This window comes from Engystomops pustulosus, chromosome 9 (assembly GCF_040894005.1).
Source record: "Engystomops pustulosus chromosome 9, aEngPut4.maternal, whole genome shotgun sequence".
NCBI classification, from domain to species: domain Eukaryota; kingdom Metazoa; phylum Chordata; class Amphibia; order Anura; family Leptodactylidae; genus Engystomops; species Engystomops pustulosus.
The window spans coordinates 8,559,989-8,580,739 of NC_092419.1; the positions used below are offsets into that span (position 1 = coordinate 8,559,989).

Genomic DNA, 20,751 nt, shown 5'->3' on the forward strand with positions numbered 1-20,751 from the left:
GGACTTGCTGCGGCAGGATACCACTAGGTCGTTCCCAGGTGTGACTAGCCCACGGTGGCAGCCGAGGTCGAGGTACCTTAACGGATGACAAACTCGTAGTCGGGTCCAGGCACAGGGTCAGGGCAGGCGGCAGAGATGCAACATCAGGTTCAAGTCCGGGGTCAGCAACAGGAGGTCCAGGCAGGAGGGAACGGGAACACAGGCACACAGCAACAGGGAGGAACACAGGTAACACGGCAACACAGGACTCAGGAACGGGAACACACAGGAATACACTGGAACGCAGGAATGCAGGAATACGCAGGAACACAGCAATACTCGCTAGGAAGCTTTCTCTAAGGCTAAGAGGCACAATGATCCGGCAGGGAATGATGGGAAACAAAGGGTTATATACAAAACAGGAAATGACCAATACTAATCACCTGTGCGCTGGCCCTTTAAATCTTGAGGCAGTGCCGCGCGCGCGCCCTAGGGAGCGGGGCCGCGCGCGAGACCCAGTCCGGACGGGAGCGGGAGCCAGGAGAGGTCAGTGCACCGGAGCAGCAGTGGGGCAGCGGAGGGAGGCACGGGTGCACCCGCGATCCGCGATATGGATCGCGGGGGTGCCCGCAACGGAGGCACGGGTGCACCCGCGATCCGTGGTATGGATCGCGGGGGTGCCCGTGACAGTACCCCCCCCCCCCCTTCGGCCTCTCCCTCTTCTTCTTGGTCCCAAGAAACCTCTGGAGGAGAGTCCGATCAAAAATATTCTCCTCAGGCTCCCAGGATCTCTCCTCAGGCCCGAACCCCTTCCAATCTACAAGGAAGAACCGCTTACCCCTTACGAACTTCATGTCCAGAACCTCCTTGACTTCATATACATCTGGAGAATCAGCCTCAGGAGCCGGAGGAGGGGATTGCTGGGAGAAACGGTTCAAGACGACTGGCTTCAGGAGGGATACATGAAAGGAGTTCGGGATGCGCATAGATGGAGGAAGGCGGAGCTTGTATGCCACTTGATTAATGCGCTTGATTACCTCAAAGGGGCCAAGGAACCGGGGCCCAAGTTTATAGCTGGGTATCTTAAGCCGGACGTATCTGGAGGATAGCCATACTTTGTCACCAGGAGAGAAGACAGGAGGAGCTCGACGTCTTTTATCAGCCTGGGTCTTGGTACGGTCTGAAGCTCGTAGAAGGGACTGGCGGGTCTGGTCCCAAACAGCCTTGAGATCCTGCACCAGATCCTCCACCGCAGGGACAACAGAGGGAGTAGACAGCGGGAGAGGTGGGCGAGGAATACGTCCATAGACCACGAAGAACGGAGCCGAACTAGTAGATCCCGAGTCCAGAGAATTGTAAGAGAACTCAGCCCAAGGTAGAAGGTCAGTCCAATTGTCTTGACGGGCTGAGACGAAGTGGCGCAAGTAGCAGCCCAAAGTCTGGTTCACCCTCTCTACTTGACCATTCGACTGAGGGTGGTAAGCAGAAGAAAAGTCAAGGATGACCTGCAGTTGGTTACATAAAGAACGCCAGAATTTAGAGACAAACTGGACTCCTCGATCGGACACAATGTGAAGCGGAAGGCCATGCAGATGGAAGATATGTTTGAAGAACAAACTGGCAAGCTGTGGAGAAGACGGAAGACCTGGAAGGGGAACAAAATGGGACATTTTGGAAAACCGGTCCGTCACCACCCAGATGACAGTATTGCCCGAGGAGACAGGCAAATCAGTAACAAAGTCCATTGCCACGTGAGACCACGGGCGACTGGGTATCGGCAACGGGAGTAACAGTCCAGCCGGTTTGAGACAAGAGGCTTTATTGCGGGCACAGGAGGAGCAGGATCCCACAAACTCCCGAACATCTTTGACCAGGTCTGGCCACCAGTAATAGCGGGAGATGAGGGCCAAGGAGCGCTGCACCCCAGGGTGCCCAGCCAGACGAGAAGAATGTCCCCAAGACAGAATCCTCTTCCTGAGAGCAGGTCTAACATACGTCTTGCCAGGAGGCAGCTGCCGAAGGTCCACCGGAGCTGCAACAACAAGCTGATCAGGACAAATTATGTGCCGAGGAACTGGTTCATCTCCAACAACATCTGACGAACGGGACAGAGCATCAGCCTTGACATTCTTGTCTGCCGGACGAAAATGAATCAGCAAGTCAAAGCGGGAGAAGAACAAAGACCACCGGGCTTGCCTGGGATTCAGGCGCTGGGCTGTCTGGAGGTACAGAAGATTCTTGTGGTCAGTGTACACACAAACAGGATGGAGAGCTCCCTCCAGAAGATATCGCCATTCTTCAAGAGAAAGTTTGATGGCTAATAGTTCTCTGTCTCCAATGGAATAATTTCTCTCAGCTGGAGAAAAAGTCTTGGAAAAGAAACCGCAAGTCAAAGTTCGGCCCTTGGGCCCTTTCTGAGTGAGCACCGCTCCAGCTCCTATGGAGGATGCGTCCACCTCCAGAAGAAAGGGTTTGTCCGTATCTGGCCTAGAGAGTACGGGAGCCGAGGAGAAAGCAGACTTTAACTTGGAGAAGGCCATTTCAGCAGCTGGAGACCAGGCACGTGGATTGGCACCCTTCTTGGTGAGCGCCACGATGGGGGACACCAGAGTGGAGAAATGGGGAATAAACTGACGGTAATAGTTCGCAAACCCCAGGAACCTCTGTATGGCTCGGAGACCCTCTGGACGTGGCCACTGAAGAACTGCAGACAGCTTCGCGGGGTCCATCTGAAGGCCTCTGTTGGAAATTATGTAACCAAGGAAGGGAAGGCAGTGCTGGTGAAACAGGCATTTTTCTAACTTGGCATAGAGGTGATTGGCACGAAGTCGACCTAGAACTTGTCGTACGTGTGCCTGGTGGGACTCAAGGTCTGGAGAGTACACCAAGATGTCATCGAGGTAGACCACGACACAAGTATAAAGAAGGTCCCGAAAAATGTCGTTCACAAACTCCTGAAAAACAGCAGGGGCATTACACAGTCCAAAGGGCATCACTAGGTACTCAAAGTGCCTGTCACGGGTGTTAAACGCCGTCTTCCACTCATCACCTTTGCGGATCCGGATGAGATTGTAAGCACCACGGAGGTCCAGCTTGGAGAACACCTTGGAACCACGTAGGCGATCAAAGAGTTCTGTAATCAACGGCAGAGGGTAACGGTTTTTTACCGTGATCTTATTCAGCCCATGATAGTCTATACAGGGACGTAGGGAGCCGTCCTTCTTGGTAACGAAGAAAAACCCTGCGCCAGCCGGAGAGGAGGACTTGCGTATAAAACCCCTCTGCAGATTCTCCTTGATGTAGTCGGACATGGCTAGAGACTCAGGTACAGAAAGAGGGTAGACACGACCTCTGGGAGGAGTGGCGCCAGGAAGAAGATCCACAGGGCAATCATAGGGACGATGTGGTGGTAGAATCTCCGCCTGCTTCTTGGAGAAAACGTCCGAAAAGTCCCGATAACAAGCTGGCAGACCCTCCAGAGACTTGGGAGCCAGAGTCGAAGTCCTCACAGGTAGCGGACGGGGAATCTGCATACAACGTGAAGCACAGTTCGGACCCCAACGGAGGATATGCCCAGAGGACCAGTCCAGTACAGGGGCATGAAGCTGCAACCAGGGGAGACCCAGCAGTAGAGCAGATGTGCTTTGGGGCAGCACAAAAAACGAAAGTCTCTCTTGATGTAGGGCACCAACTTGCAGAAGCAGGGGCTCCGTGCGAAACCAGATGGGTACGGAGAGAATCTGACCATTGACCGAGGCAATAGACAATGGCTTCTTGAGACGAACCACCGGGAAGTGATGCCGAGAGACCAAGGCTGCATCCACGAAGTTCGCTGTAGAGCCCGAGTCCAGGAAGGCAGTAACCTGGATCTGGGTACCGGTGCCAACGCTGAGGAGCACGGGAAGAGTCAGACGTGGAGAAGCTGTATTTACACCTAGGGATGCTTCTCCCAAGAAGCCTAGGTGCTGGCGTTTCCCGGACGTTGAGGACGGACAGGACAGGAACCGATGAAATGCTCAGGGCTGGCACAGTACAGACATAGGTTCTCCTGTCGGCGTCTTGAACGCTCTCGTAGAGTGAGCCGGGTTCAGTCAACCTGCATGGGTTCCTCAGCAGAAGATTCAGGCGGACCCTGGAGCGGCCTTTGGAAGACTGGCGCCAGGCGAGGAATGCGTCTAACACGGCCTTGGGGATACTCGGAGCGTAGTTCCTCAGCTCGCTCCTTAAACCGAACATCAATTCGAGTGGCCAAGGTGATGAGGTCACTCAGAGTAGATGGAAGATCCCGAGCTGCCAGTGCGTCCTTGACCTGTGCAGAGAGCCCTTTCTTAAATGTAGCGATGAGGGCTGCATCGTTCCACGCAAGTTCAGAAGCCAGGGTGCAGAATTGAACTGCGTACTCTCCCACCGATGAGTTGCCCTGACGCAAGTTCAACAATGCAGACTCCGCAGAGGAGGCTCGTGCTGGTTCCTCGAAGACAGACCGGAACTTTGACAGAAACGCAGTGAGGTTAGACACAACCGGGTCATCTCTGTCCCAAAGCGGAGTAGCCCAGGCCAGGGCTTTCCCGGAAAGAAGGCTGAGGACAAATGCCACCTTGGACCGCTCTGTGGCAAATTGCGACGGCATCAGTTCTATGTGCAAGGAGCACTGGGTTATGAAGCCCCTGCACATCTTTGGATCTCCATCATACTTGCCGGGCAAAGAGAGGCGTAGCCTGGGTTCAGCAGCAGGAAGGTAAGCCAGGGCAGCAGGGGTCGCAGCGGCCGCTTCAGGAGACTGTTGCTGATGTTGGGTAGCAAGTAGTTGTTGGAGCATGGCGGTGACTTGCTCTAGCTGATTCCGCTGTGCTGCAATCTGCCGGGACTGGTGGATCACGATGGTGGCGAGATCAGGCTGACTGGGAGAAGGAGCCTCGGCGGGATCCATGGCCGGATCTTACTGTTAGGATCAGTGGATCCTCTGGACCACCGCGGGAGATGTAACTAGCCAACACCCGGAACCGGAGCCTAGCGGCACCTGGTTTTCACCAGAGCCCGCCGCAAAGCGGGTTGGACTTGCTGCGGCAGGATACCACTAGGTCGTTCCCAGGTGTGACTAGCCCACGGTGGCAGCCGAGGTCGAGGTACCTTAACGGATGACAAACTCGTAGTCGGGTCCAGGCACAGGGTCAGGGCAGGCGGCAGAGATGCAACATCAGGTTCAAGTCCGGGGTCAGCAACAGGAGGTCCAGGCAGGAGGGAACGGGAACACAGGCACACAGCAACAGGGAGGAACACAGGTAACACGGCAACACAGGACTCAGGAACGGGAACACACAGGAATACACTGGAACACAGGAATACAGGAATACGCAGGAACACAGCAATACTCGCTAGGAAGCTTTCTCTAAGGCTAAGAGGCACAAAGATCCGGCAGGGAATGATGGGAAACAAAGGGTTATATACAAAACAGGAAATGACCAACACTAATCACCTGTGCGCTGGCCCTTTAAATCTTGAGGCAGTGCCGCGCGCGCCCTAGGGAGCGGGGCCGCGCGCGAGACCCAGTCCGGACGGGAGCGGGAGCCAGGAGAGGTGAGTGCACCGGAGCAGCAGTGGGGCAGCGGAGGGAGGCACGGGTGCACCCGCGATCCGCGATATGGATCGCGGGGGTGCCCGCAACGGAGGCACGGGTGCACCCGCGATCCGTGGTATGGATCGCGTGGGTGCCCGAGACAGCTGCCTCCACACGTTGTCTTCATTGCTACCTCCACACATCATCTCCATAGCTGCCTCCCTAAGTCGTCCATATAGCTGCCTCCATACATGGTCCCCTTATCAAACGAGCTGTGTCAGGCAGAATTTTGGGTTGTTTTCATGGCTTCCACATTAAACTTATTAACTTTGTCGCCACCCTGCTGTGTTATCCACAAAATATACTGGCAAACTTTTATCATTTACCGATATTATTTCAGCGCTTCTTGCGCATCTGTTTACATCCCCTCAACCGCCATATCCTAAACTTATAAGAACACTACTACACTTAATCTTATTTAAAAGTTTCTTAGAAGTGCTGTTTGTAGCCCCCGCCTGCTTTGAAAATGATACTTTTGGTCAAAGGAAACGCTTCTGGCCCACAGGCCCATTTTGCCCATTTTAGCCGAGAGACAGGGGCTTGGACAGGCGAAAGCTCGCCTGGCAGCAGACCGCCAGCTCCATCCCAAGATTAGGCAGCCTCAGAGGCATCCATGCATACTGCCCCTGCGGTTTCCTGTCCATTTCGCCTCCACGATCCTCCACAGTGTCCACCAATGTCTCCATGCGCAACTTTCAACTGTCTATACTGGAGCGCGAGAGGATATAAATTACATCATCCCCTTATCAAACGAGCGTTGTCAGGCAGAATTTTCAGGTGTTTCACCAGATACATAATGGAACTCGGCTAATCTGTCGCCGCCATGCTGTAGACTTGAAGTTTCAATCATAGCAGCGCAATATGAATGCCCCATACTGTCGCTCTTAATCATGGAAGTGATCTCCATGGCTGCCTCCACATGTCGTCCCTTTATCAAACGAGCTGTGTCAGGCTCATTTTTCGTGTGTTTCACCAGATACGTTATGGAACTTGGTAACTATGTCGCCACCATGCTGTGTTATCGACTAAATATACCGTCAACCTTTTGTTGATATAGGAAATCATTTCAGCGCTTCTTGCTCACCTCCTTTGGTTCCTCTCTGCCACCCATTGGTTTGAAGCCTGAGTCCATTTGGGGTATGTCGCCATGCCACTCTCTAGCCTGCCGCTGCTGTCGCTTGCCTCTGCATGCCGTCCCCTATAGTGTCAGGGTCAATTATTGGATGTTTTAGATGCTATCTAGCCTCATTCGGTCACTCTGTCATGGCCATGCTGTTGCCCATAATTTTGGCATAATGGTGCGATTAAGGTGCCTCAGAGGCATCCATGCATGCTGCCCCTGCTGTTTCCTGTCCATTTCTGTGGTGTTTCCATCATTTTCTGAGGTTTCAAGGTGTTTCACCAAGCTTCCCTGTGCAGACCCTTGGTCCCCTTGAAAAATGCTCTAGTCTCCCATTGACTTCAATGGAGTTCGTTATTCGAGACGAGCACTCGAGCATCGGGAAAAGTTTGTCTCGAATAACGAGCACCCGAGCTTTTTGGTGCTCGCTCATCTCTAATCTAGACCCTTCTTGAAGCTCTCTGCTGTCTCTGCTGTGACCAGCGCCTGAGGCAGGCTATTCCACAGATTGACAGTTCTCATAGTAAAAAAGCCCTGTCGCCTTCGGTGATGAAACCTTGTTTTCTCCAGACGGAGACAGTGCCCCCTCGTCTATTGATTTGATTTATTCTGAAACAACTTTACACCATATTTTTTTTATGTACCATTCATATATTTATATAATATAATTTTTCAGACTAAATAAATCTAGTTGTTTTAATCTGTCCTCATAACATTTTTGTGGCTCTACGTTGAACCCTCTCCAGCTACAGGGCCTCCTTTTTATGGACCGGAGCCCAGAACTGGATGGCATATTCCAGGTGAGGCCGAACCAATGCTTTGTACAGTGGTAATAATACATCCCTATCCCAGAGTCCAGACCACTGCTGATACATGACAAGATCCTACTGGCTTTAGAGGCAGCTGATTGGCATTGTGCTGTTATTTAATGTATGATCTACTAGTGAGCCAGGTCCTTCTCAACAAGGGACTCTCCCAAATTTACTCCCCAAAGGACAGATGTTGTAGGTGGATTTTTAGCCTCAAGGTGCATAACCTTACATTTATCCACATTAAACCTCATTTGCTAAGTGGATGACCAAACATTCTGCAGCATATGAACATCCTCCATAGACTGTAATACACTACACAGTTTGTACTACTCCTCCCATCCTCCATAGACTGTAATACACTACACAGCTTGTACTACTTCCCCCATCCTCCATAGACTGTACTACACTACATAGTTTGTACTACTCCCCTCATCCTCAATAGACCGTGTGTTTTGATCTTGTCATGTATCAGCAGTGGTCTGGACTCTAGGGATAGGGATATAATATTACACTGTACAAGGCATTGGTTCAGCCTCACCTGGATTATGGTGTCCAGTTCTGGGCACCGGTCCATAAAAAGGAGGCCCTGGAGCTGGAGTGGGTTCCATGTAGAGCCACAAAAATGGGAGGGTATGGAGGGTCTCAGTTATGAGGAAAGATTAAAGGAACTAGATTTATTTAGTCTGGAAAAGAGACGACTACAAGGGGACATGATTAATTTATATAACTATATGAATGGTCTATTCAAAAAATATGGTGGAAAGTTGTTTCAGAATAAATCAAACCAAAAGACGAGGGGGCACTGTCTCCGTCTAGAGAAAACAAGGTTTAATCACCAGAGGTGACAGGGCTTTTTTACTATGAGTACTGTCAATCTGTGGAATAGCTGAGCTCAGGTGCTGGTCACAGCAGGGACAGCAGACAGCTTAAAGAAGGGTCTAGATGCCTTTTTACACCTAAATAACATTGATGGTTATATATAGAATCTTTTCCCATAAATCTCTTCTTCATCCAATTCCCTCCCCTTCCTTGGTTGAACTTGATTGACACGTGTCTTCTTTCAACCGTATAAACTATGATACTATGATTAACAGTGTAGCAGTAAATAAAAATCAAATACCAATTTGCATCAACATGTGTTTAGATTTTTATAGAAAGGTCTAAGTCTAGGCATAAAAAATGTAACAATGTATATAAAATTAAAAGCAATTTTTAAAATTATGCTAATGATTATAGACTCAACCGCTTTCGGGAGAATTGCCAGAGTTTCCCTGTGCTTTAGCTTCACAGGCTGTTACAATGTCTCCCCCTCTATTTCCCTCAGTACTTCCCCTCCCTTTCCCTTACACAGCTATGATATGTATACTTAAAGGTTAAAAAAAAGTTATGAGGGTCAGATTAGGATGACAAAAGAGAATTTTTTTTTGTTTTACTTTTATACTTTTTTTTATTCTTTCATAAAAACAATAAAAAAAAGTGAAGATTTATATAAAACTGGTATTGATGTGATGACGCTGCACAAATATTGTAAATGTCTTTTTCACATTATGGGAATCATTTTTTTTTTCCCATCCCCAGAATTTTTACAGGTTTCCAGTACATTTCATATTTAATGGTCACTATGATGTACCTTTTGTACCGACAGAAAATACAATAATAATGCAAAATTTTCAAGTAGCAATTGGAAAATGGACAAAAAGTAAAAATGCAACAGCAGGAAGGGGTAAAAATAGGTAATTTTCTTAGTCAAATATAGGAAATCCTCACATTCTCTTACTATAAAAAAGTCAGCAGAGTTCAGGTTGCAGTTCTGGTGGTTTTTAGCCATAGCATATACAGACCTCATGACATGTACCGAATTTTTCGGACTATAAGGCGCACAAAAAATCCATTGATTTTCTCAGAAATCAAAGGTGCGCCTTATAGTCCAGTGCGCCTTATATATGAACCTAGATATTTTAGCAGGCGTTTATTATACTCCGGTGTGCCTTATAGTCCGAAAAATACTGTACTTACCTTAACTAAAGACTGAGGTAATTCAGAGGCATCTAGCTGAAAGATGTTCCCCAGGATGGGTAGAGGGGTAGGTCCTGGAGGTAGGTTCTTCTGTCTGACCCCATGCCACCACTTTATAAGATAGATTAGTAGGGTGACCCCAGTGGTCAGGAGAAGCGTCGCTGCAATGTTCAGAGCCATCCTGTGCCCTCTGTCTGTACGGAGCGATGCTGTGCCAACCACTGGCAAGGCGTGTGACTGCCCTGGGCCACCATGGTGGAGGAGGCGCTGAGGAGCACATCACAGCCTCTAACCTCCTCTGAAAAATATCATTATGCATAAATATGTCTACAACCTCAGGACACTATTATATGTGAGCCCCAAGGCAGAAGAAACTTAGCTACATATTGGGCCTCTTGTGTTTTCCCATCAAGTACGAGTTATACATGGAAGGATAGAAGAGTCGAAGCATCGGACCCCTGTATAATTCTTCATGAGAGAGATCTCCTGTTACTGGCTGAGGGTGCACGTATGATCAAGTTACTAGGTGACTAGAAACTGGAGGAGGTAAGAGAGACACAGCACAGCAGGGTGTAAACAGGGGCGCACCTGCCATGCTGGACGAGGGGGCGGCACCGACACCATGCTCCCGCCCACCCGCTGGTCGGCGTCGTCTTCCCACCACGACCGGGGCCATGCTCCCACCCACCCACTGATCGGCACGGTGCTCCCGCCTTCCGGCCGGCACAATGTATGCATGTATGTATGATGTATACATTTTATACTACGTGGCTGCACACTGTGTGCATTTTATACTACATGGCGGCACGCTGTATCTATCTAATACTACATGGCGGTACGCTGTATGCTGACACATCTGGTCCCTGATATATTACAAATATGGGGAGGGGGGGGCATCTCTCTATGGCTCGCCTCAGGCAGCAGAAAGGCTTGGTTCACCCCTGGGTATACAGTGACACAGCACAGCGGGGTATACAGGGACACAGCACAGCAGGATATACAGAGACACAGCACAGTGGGGTATACAGGGCCACAGCACAGCAGAGTATACAGTGACACAGCAGAGCGGGGTCTACAGAGACACAGCAGAGCAGGATACACAGAGACACAGCACAGCAGGGAGTACAGAAACACAGCAGAGCAGGATATACAGAGACACAGCACAGCAGGGTATACAGAGACATACAAGAAAGCAAGGTATACAGAGACACAGAGCACAACAGGGTATACAGAGACAGAGCACAGCGGGATATACAGAGACACAGCTGAGCAGGATATACAGAGACACAGCACAGCAGGGTATACAGAGACACAGTACAGGTGATGATCTGCTCCATCAGGAAGTGGACGTCTTTACGATTTCTCACAGCCATGGTTTATTTCTGCTGACTTCACAGTCAAATGTCTTCAGCTCTATGCAGCACAACTCCACACTACGCTCATAAAAATACCACAGTCACTTACAGTATAATGGAGGGTGTTCCTAATATGTATTATCCTTACAACATGACTGAACACACTATTCTCATAAACATCCTTTATATTCCCCCCAAAAAATTATAGTATCTACAGCTACCACATTGTATAATATATAGCAGGCCCCCTGAACTTCAGCACCCTGCTAATTTACATACACACCCAATTTATATACAGTTTCCTTAATTTATTTATAACAGCCCCCATGTACACACTCACAAATTAAATGATATACATTACTCCTTATAAGGCCACCCAGTTTAATTAAAATGCAGCCCCTATATACAGACTCCTCCACCCCAGTATACACAGCCTCCCCCAGTATAAACAGCCTGTCCCCCCAGTATATACAGTCTGCCCATCCTAGTATACACAAACTGCCCCCCCCCCCAGTATACACAGCCTCCCCTAGAATACACAGCCTCCCCGCCAGTATATACAGCCTGCCCATCCTAGTATACACAAACTGCCCCCCCCCAGTATACACAGCCTCCCCTAGTATACACAGCCTCCCCCCCAGTATATACAGCCTGCCCAGAGACAAAGATCACTGCACAGCCGTTCTCATTATAATGTTCAGCAGCATTGGAAAGGTGTATTGTGAGGTTGTGTAGCAGCTGAGCTGTGGACTGTGAGCTGCAGCCGCAAGTGCGGCATTATTATTAGCTAAGGTATGTATGAGGAGGTTCTGTAGAATATAGGGGGTTTTAAATGAGGTTCTACAGCAGCTGTATACAGGGGCGTAACTAGGAGAGGCTGGGCCCCATAGCAGATTTCTGCATGGGGCCCCCCTTCCCCTTAAAATATATATATATGGCAGGCACACGTCGGACGTGCTGGAGAGAAGGAGAGGTGAGCGCGGCTCACCCCTCCCCTCTCCATAGAGAATAGAGCCGCTTGGTCGTTCTTACGGCCATAGATTGAGCACGCTCTCTCTCTTTTGCTCAAAACAGTGAGTACTCGTTGTGCTCACCGTGCCGAGCCCATGCGTATAGAAGCTTATGGGGGAACTATATCCGGCAGCAAATCTGCGGCCAGATATACATCCCCAATATGTTCTTGGGAAGGTACCCCTATACAGTCATGTTTATACAATTACACACATTTATACACTGATATATACACACCTTTATATACACACATAAAGTTCTACTCTCGTATACTCACACCCATATACATACAAGCATTCACTTATACACACATTTATGCACTCATATACATTTATACACTAATACACAGAGTATATACAAACTCATACAGTATACACATTATATACATATAATACAATACACACACATATATATATATATACATACATACATACATACACAAATACAGTATACACTGACCATATATACACATACATGCAGGATAAAAACACCATATACACACATGCTGCATATACATACAGAATATACACATACATTCAGTATATACAGCATACATACTTACCACATACAAAAACACACATCATATATATATATATATATATATATATATATATATATATATATGCTAATATAAATACATGCATGTAAAAATACAGTATTTGCTTCAATGCATTTATACACAGTATATACATGTATACATAGTAGATGCATATATACACATATACACAGGATTTACATATATATATATATATATATATATATATATATATATATATATGGAATATGCATAAATAGTATATATATATATATATATATATATATATATATATATATTTATGTATACACAGTATATATACAATATATACACATATACACAGTATATACACACATATACACACTATATATACAATATATACACATATACACACATATACACAGTATATATACATTATATACACATATACACAGTATATATACAATATATACACATATACACACATATACACACTATATACACACATATACACACTATATATACAATATATACACATATACACACATATACACAGTATATATACATTATATACACATATACACAGTATATATACAATATATACACATATACACAGTATATATACATTATATACACATATACACAGTATATATACAATATATACACATATACACAGTATATACACAATATATACACATATACACACATATTCACAGTATATATGCAATATATACACATATACACAGTATATACACAATATATACACACATATTCACAGTATATATGCAATATATACACACATATACACAGTATATATACAATATATACACATATACACAGTATATACACACATATACACAGTATATATACAATATATACACAGTATATAGACAATATATACACAGTATATACACACATATACACAGTATATATACAATATATACACATATACACAGTATATACACACACATATACACAGTATATACACAGATATACCCAGTATATATACAATATATACACATATACACAGTATATATACAATATATACACATATACACACATATACACAGTATATATACAATATATACACATATACACAGTATATACACACATATACACTGTATATACACTGTATATACATATGTACACAGTATATGCATATAAATACATATATGCAACATCCCCCATCGGGGCCTAGCCTTTTCTCGGGGCCTGAAGTCAGCCGGGGCCCGCAGTACCTGAGTGGCTGGCGGTTGCGGCCTAGGCACGGTGCTTGGTATGGGGAACCGGAGGGCTGTCCTACAGCCTGGCAGGTCTCCAGTAGGGTGGTGTTGGCAAGAAATGATGAGGGAGAGGCTGCTATAGCGGATCTCCCTGGGGCAACCCTTTGGTCTCTAGAGGATGAGTCTCTGTGTGGTGGACAGGGTGCCTGTGATGATGGCAGCTGTAGTAGCAGGGACCAGACGGAGGCAGAGGTTGAACAGAAACAACTTACAGTTCTTTATTGGAACCGACAGGAACATCAGCAACGTGCCTTTAACAAGATGGTGGAGTACTGGAGAGGTATTTGGAGGGAGCCACAGGATGTAGATCACCAGCCTGGATGCAATGGCAGGCTGGGAGGCAGCTGTGTCCTAATAGGAAGCTTCAGCTTGATCCTGGATATCTTCAGGTATCACCCTTGAAGGTAGGATGATACCCCTTTCCTCACTACCTAGCTATTAGCTCCACTTCAGGCAGGGGCTAGGCTCTTCCTGCTCTGGTCTGGTGTGCTAGCTGTACAGACTCCGAAGAGTCTGTACTGGAGAGACTCCAGTCTGCTTCTGAGCTACTGCTCAGCTAACTGCTCCCTTCTCTCTAGAATATTCTTGGTTAGGGGTTTTATCATCTCCCTCAGGTGGTGGCTGCTCCTCCAATTACCTCTCAGGTCACAGAGACAGGTTGTAACACAGATCATATACATCATATACTCTTACATCATATACAGATTAACTTCTGCCTTGCCAGGCAGGATTAACCACTGCAATGTCCCCTGTGTGATGTGATGACATGCTATGGGGGCTTATTCGCAAGCACTCCTTCGCCATTGCAACGGCGAGGGTGTTGCATATATACATACAGATAAATACATATATACAAACAGATAAATACATATATACATACAGATAAATACATCTGTATATACTTACCTTTTAGGAAGTTTGGGGGCTGTGTGGGTGTTCAGGCAGGTGTTCAGGTGGGTGTCCAGATGCATTCAGACGGCGGGGGGGGGCGCGAGCGGGGGGGGGGCGAGTGGAGGGGGGCGAGCGGGGGAAGGGGGGGCCGAGCGGGGGAAGGGGGGGCCGAGCGGGGGGGGGCAGAGAATCAACTGTGCCGCCCTGCAGGCTGATGAGCGGGCAGGTCAGGGAGATGAGGGGGGCGTGTCAGAGAGGGGCTGGGGGGCGGGTCAAGGATTTGAGCAGGCAGGGATCCCGGAAAGAGGTGAATGGGTGGGTGGGCGGCCGGGCTCAGGAGACTTGTAGATGCACCGAGAGGGAGGGGCCCGGGGGCACGATCCGGCACTGCAGCCCCGGACCACTTACCCCAGGCCGTGACAAAGCACTGCAGGGAGCGTGCATCCCCGGGCCCCTGAACCTCACGGGCCCCGTAGCAACCGCTACGGCTGCTATGGCGGTAGGTACGCCACTGGCTGTATATTACAAGGTTCTGCAGCTTTCAACAATATTTTGGCAGGGAGTCGCAAATGTTGGCCCAATGACTTAGAGACTGCAGTGGTAGCAGCCATAGCAGCTGCTATGGGGCCCACAGTGTCGGGTGAGGGGCTCCTACATGTATCACCACAGGGGTAGCGATGCTGCAGTGAAACACAGCCTCTAGTAACTGTCTGCTGCAGTAAGAAAGGGAATGGGAGCACAGGCAAGGTCAGACAGGTGCTGGTAGAGGGAACACTAATAAGTCCATTATTAGGGGAACAGACAGGGCGAATTGTCACAAAGATCAACAACCAAGAAAGAGATTGATGGAAGGTTCTTAAAAATTATTTCAGGGAATTATGGCATAAGGACCTCAAAAGAAGCTTTTCATGAAACACTACCTGCACCACGTGCCACACCAAAAGGGCATAAGCCCACTAACCACTTCACACTGACCTCATTGTAGTAGGTCCCTACACTATTAAGTGCTGCATCACATGGCTTCCATCTCCACTGCAACACAGCACCAGCAGGGACCTAGACCCAGTTGCCCCCCAGCACCCATACTGGCAGGGATAGCCGCCATGGCTCCGGGCCCCCGGGTCCCCACCAGCACCTCACCACATATAGTGGCCACCTACTTCCTCTCAGCTAGTGTCTGCAACCCCATGGAAAAGTGAGTATTCAAGACCTGTTCACACATGGTGAGCATTGTTCACATCAAGTCCTGTTCACATGGTGCAATATTGCATTGTATCTGCTGCTTCTGTGGTACGGCTCTGGTGGGGACCCAGGGCCCGGAGCCATGGCCACGGGAGTGCATTGTGCATGGCACGGTACGGTGAGCACACATATGCTCTATCTTTCGCCGTACTTACAGCCTGGCGGCACAGCTTCCAATGGAGTGCTGAAGGCTGAGGAGCACTGGGAGCAGTGGACACAAGGGTGACTCACTGGGGCAGATTTACTTACCCGGTCCTGTTGCGATCCTCGAGGTGCGTTCTCCGACGAGGATGAAGTCTACAGCAATTCTTCAAGATCGTGCATCCATTTTCCTACATGTGTCGCTTCACTGCTGAGGTCCCCGGTGTTCACCTTCTTCTTCCCTTTGTATGTGAGTGCATTGTCTTATGACACAATTTGAGTTGTAAATCTCGCGCTTAGTCCGAATCAGTCGGGTTGTCTGTCGGCCATGCCCCCGATTTGTGTTGCATGCAAAAAACCCCTCTTAAATGTGCCACAAATCGGAAATAGTCCAACGAAAATGCACCGTGCGGACCCTTAGTAAATGTGCCCCATTGTATCGGTCATCTTGGGTGCAATAGGGGAGAAACCCCACCAATCAGCTGTGGGTAGGGCCTAACTTGCTATCACTGGACAACCACGTTAACGGCTGATGAAGATCTCTAACAGTCCTGTGTGATATACTTACCTAGTGTTAGTTTATGTTGTGCTCTTCATACTGTATAATGGCTGTATATAATTAGACAAACAAACGCCCTGTGATGAGGCAATATTCTTTTTAGTGTCTCCGATATTGCTGACCTGTCCATATTTGAGCTCAGTCCTGAGTCCATTTCACACGCATTTTCTGCACCTTAAAAACGCATTGAAATTGCATTGAAAACGCGCGTGAAAAACTGAGACACTGAACAAACTCTGACTGAAAACTGATTGCACTCTGATGCAAAATGTGCATTTTTCACTGACCAAACCCTGATCGCTCCCTGATCAGACTCTGACGTGATCTGCAACGCAAGTGTGGAAGGGGCCTTAGTCCTGTTTTCGGCTGCCGTTGGAGCACCTGACTGACGTCTGTATAGCCCCGAGCTTATTGTCTCCTTGTTCTTTGACAATGACTTGATGCACAAATATTAACATAAGAAAGTTAATCATAGTTCTATCTATTCTCACTATGGGGCTTGTTTACTAAGCGTCTGGGTACACATTTTCATCGGACTTTCCGAAGTTTTCGGGATTTGCACGGCTGTGACAGGTATTTAACAGGGGGTTGTGTCGCATGCAATCAGATTGTTGTGCAGCTGCAATGCTTTCATGTGACACAAATTGGGGGGGTGGGGTTGAGTGCCGTCGGACGGTCTGACTGATTTGGACTGAGTGCGGGATTTAACTTTCAAATTGTGTCGCAAGACAATGATGCATTTACATGCATCGGGAAGAAGAAGGTGCAGGATCTTAGTGGCTCCCCGCACAGCGCATTATACACGGACAATGCACATACATGCACCAGGAAGAAGAAGGTGAACTCCGGGGACCTGAGCGGTGAAGCGACACATGCAGGATATCAGGGCACGATCTTAGTGACTCCCCGCACAGCGCATTATACACGGACAATGCACTTACATGCACCAGGAAGAAGAAGGTGAACTCTGGGGACCTGAGCGGGGAAGCGACACATGCAGGATATCGGGTGCACGATCTTAGTGACTCCCTGCACAGCGCATTACACATGGACAATGCACTTACATGTACCAGGAAGAAGAAGGTGAACTCCGGGGACCTGAGCGGGGAAGCGACACATGCAGGATATCGGGCGCAGGATCTTAGTGACTCCCCGCACAGCGCATTATACACGGACAATGCACTTACATGCACCAGGAAGAAGAAGGTGAACTCCAGGGACCTGAGCGGGGAAGCGACACATGCAGGATATCGGGTGCAGGATCTTAGTGACTCCCCGCACAGCGCATTATACATGGACAATGCACTTACATGCACCAGGAAGAAGAAGGTGAACTCCAGGGACCTGAGCGGGGAAGAGACACATGCAGGATATCAGGCGCACGATCTTAGTGACTCCCCGCACAGCGCATTATACACGGACAATGCACTTACATGCACCAGGAAGAAGAAGGTGAACTCTGGGGACCTGAGCAAGGAAGTGAAACATGCAGGATATCGGGTGCAGGATCTTAGTGACTCCCCGCACAGCGCATTATACACGGACAATCCACTTACATGCACCAGGAAGAACAAGGTGAACTCCGGGACCTGAGGGCGGAAGCGACACATGCAGGATATCGGGCTCACGATCTTAGTGACTTAGTGACCCCTCTGTTCAGCACCGCGCTCCCGCCCTCTGTTCAGCACCGCGCTCCCGCCCGCCGACCGGGGCCATAGAAAAGTGAGTATTCAAGACCTGTTCACACATGGTGAGCATTGTTCACATCAGGTCCTGTTCACATGGTGCAATATTTCATGGAATCTGCTGCTTCTGTAGTACGGCTCTGTTGGGGACACAGGGCCCGGAGCCATGGCAATGGGAGTGGATAGTGCATGGCACGGTACGGTGAGCACACACATGCTCTATGTTTCGCCGTACTTACAGCCTGGCGGCACAGCTTCCAATGGAGTGCTGATGGCTGAGGAGCACTGGGAGCAGTGGACACAAGGGTAACTCACTGTATCGGTTGTCTTGGGTGCAATAGGGGAGGAACCCCACCAATCAGCTGTGGATAGAGCCTAACTTGCTATCACTGGACAACCTCGTTAACAGCTGATGAAGATCTCTAACAGTCCTGTGTGATATACTTACCTAGTGTTAGTTTATGTTGTGCTCTTCATACTGTATAATTTCTGTCTAGGATGTACATAATTAGACAAACGCTCTGTGATGAGGCAATATTCCTTTTTAGAGTCTCTGATATTGCTGACCCGTCTATATTTGATAATGAGATGTAGATGTGATGGTCCCGGCTCACAGTGTTATGGAAATGCACTGATCTTCTTGCGGGACGATTTCTTTGTTAGTAGATACAAATGTTGGAATAGTCTAATTTAGTCTTGTTTTCGGCTGCCGTTGGAGCACCTGACTGACGTCTGTATAACCCGAAGCTTATTGTCTCCTTGTTCTTTGACAATGACTTTATGCACAAATATTAGCATAAGAAAGTTACTCATCGTTCTATCTATTCTCACTATGGGGCTCATTTACTAAGGGTCCGGGGTACACATTTTCATCAGACTTTCCGAAGTTTATGGAATTTGCACGGCTGTGACAGTAATTTAACAGGGGATTATGTCGCACGCGTTCGGATTGTGGCGCAGCTGCTTTCATGTGACACAAATCGGGGGGAGTGGACGAAAGACAATGCGACTGATTCAGACTGAGCGTGGGATTTCAAATTGTGTCGCAAGACAATGCACTTACATGCACCAGGAAGAAGAAGGTTAACTCCGGGGAACTGAGCGGGGAAGTGACATATGCAGGATATCGGGTGCACGATCTTAGTGTCTCCCCGCACAGCGCATTATACACGGACAATGCACTTACATGCACCAGGAAGAAGAAGGTGAACTCCGGGGACCTGAGCGGGGAAGCGACACATGCAGGATATCGGGAGCAGGATCTTAGTGACTCCCCGCACAGCACATTATACATGGACAATGCACTTACATGCACAGGGGAGAAGAAGGGGAACTCCGGGGACCTGAGCGGGGAAGCGACACATGCAGGATATGGGGAGCACGATCTTAGTGACTCCCCGCACAGCACATTATACACGGACAATGCACTTACATGCACCAGGAAGAAGAAGGTGAACTCCGGGGACCTGAGCGGGGAAGCGACACATGCAGGATATCGGGCGCACGATCTTAGTGACTCCCCGCACAGCACATTATACACGGACAATGCACTTACATGCACCAGGAAGAAGAAGGTGAACTCCGGGGACCTGAGCGGGGAAGCGACACATGCAGGATATCGGGAACACGATCTTAGTGACTCCCCGCACAGCGCATTATACACGGACAATGCACTTACATGCACAGGGGAGAAGAAGGGGAACTCCGGGGACCTGAGCGGGGAAGCGACACATGCAGGATATCGGGTGGAGGATCTTAGTGACTCCCCGCACAGCGCATTATACATGGACAATGCACTTACATGCACCGGGATGAAGAAGGTGAACTCCGCGGACCTGAGCGGGGAAGCGACACATGCAGGATATCGGGAGCAGGAACTTAGTGACTCCCCGCACAGCACATTAAACACAGACAATGTACTTACATGCACCAGGAAGAAGAAGTTGGACTCCGGGGACCTGAGCGGGGAAGCGACACATGCAGGATATTGGGAGCAGGATCTTAGTGACTCCCCGCACAGCACATTATACATGGACAATGCACTTACATGCACTGGGAAGAAGAAGGTGAACTCCGGGGACCTGAGCGGGGAAGCAACACATGCAGGATATCGGGCGCACAATCTTAGTGACTCCCCGCACAGCACATTATACATGGACAATGCACTTACATGCACGAGGGAGAAGAAGGTGAACTCCAGGGACCTGAGCGGGGAAGCGACACAAGCAGGATATCGGGCGCAGGATCTTAGTGACTCCCCGCACAGCACATTATACACGGACAATGTACTTACATGCACCAGGAAGAAAAAGGTGAACTCCGGGGACCTGAGCGGGGAAGCGACACATGCAGGATATCGGGTGGAGGATCTTAGTGACTCCCCGCACAGCGCATTATACATGGACAATGCACTTACATGCACCGGGATGAAGAAGGTGAACTCCGGGGACCTGAACGGTGAAGCGACACATGCAGGATATTGGGCGCAGGATCTTAGTGACTCCCCGCACAGCGCATTATACACGG

General features: G+C 48.5%; 1 protein-coding gene across 1 annotated transcript in view; it reads right to left on the bottom strand.

The window, feature by feature from the left end:
• The window catches only part of LOC140077971 (cytochrome P450 2C8-like), a 33,460-nt gene extending 23,670 nt beyond the window's left edge, over positions 1-9,790 (bottom strand). The window contains exon 1 of the mRNA XM_072125667.1: positions 9,545-9,790. Within this exon, the coding sequence (XP_071981768.1) occupies positions 9,545-9,724 (180 nt within the window). The 5' untranslated portion in view covers positions 9,725-9,790. The remainder of the gene's footprint in view (positions 1-9,544) is intronic.
• Positions 9,791-20,751: the final 10,961 nt, after the last annotated feature.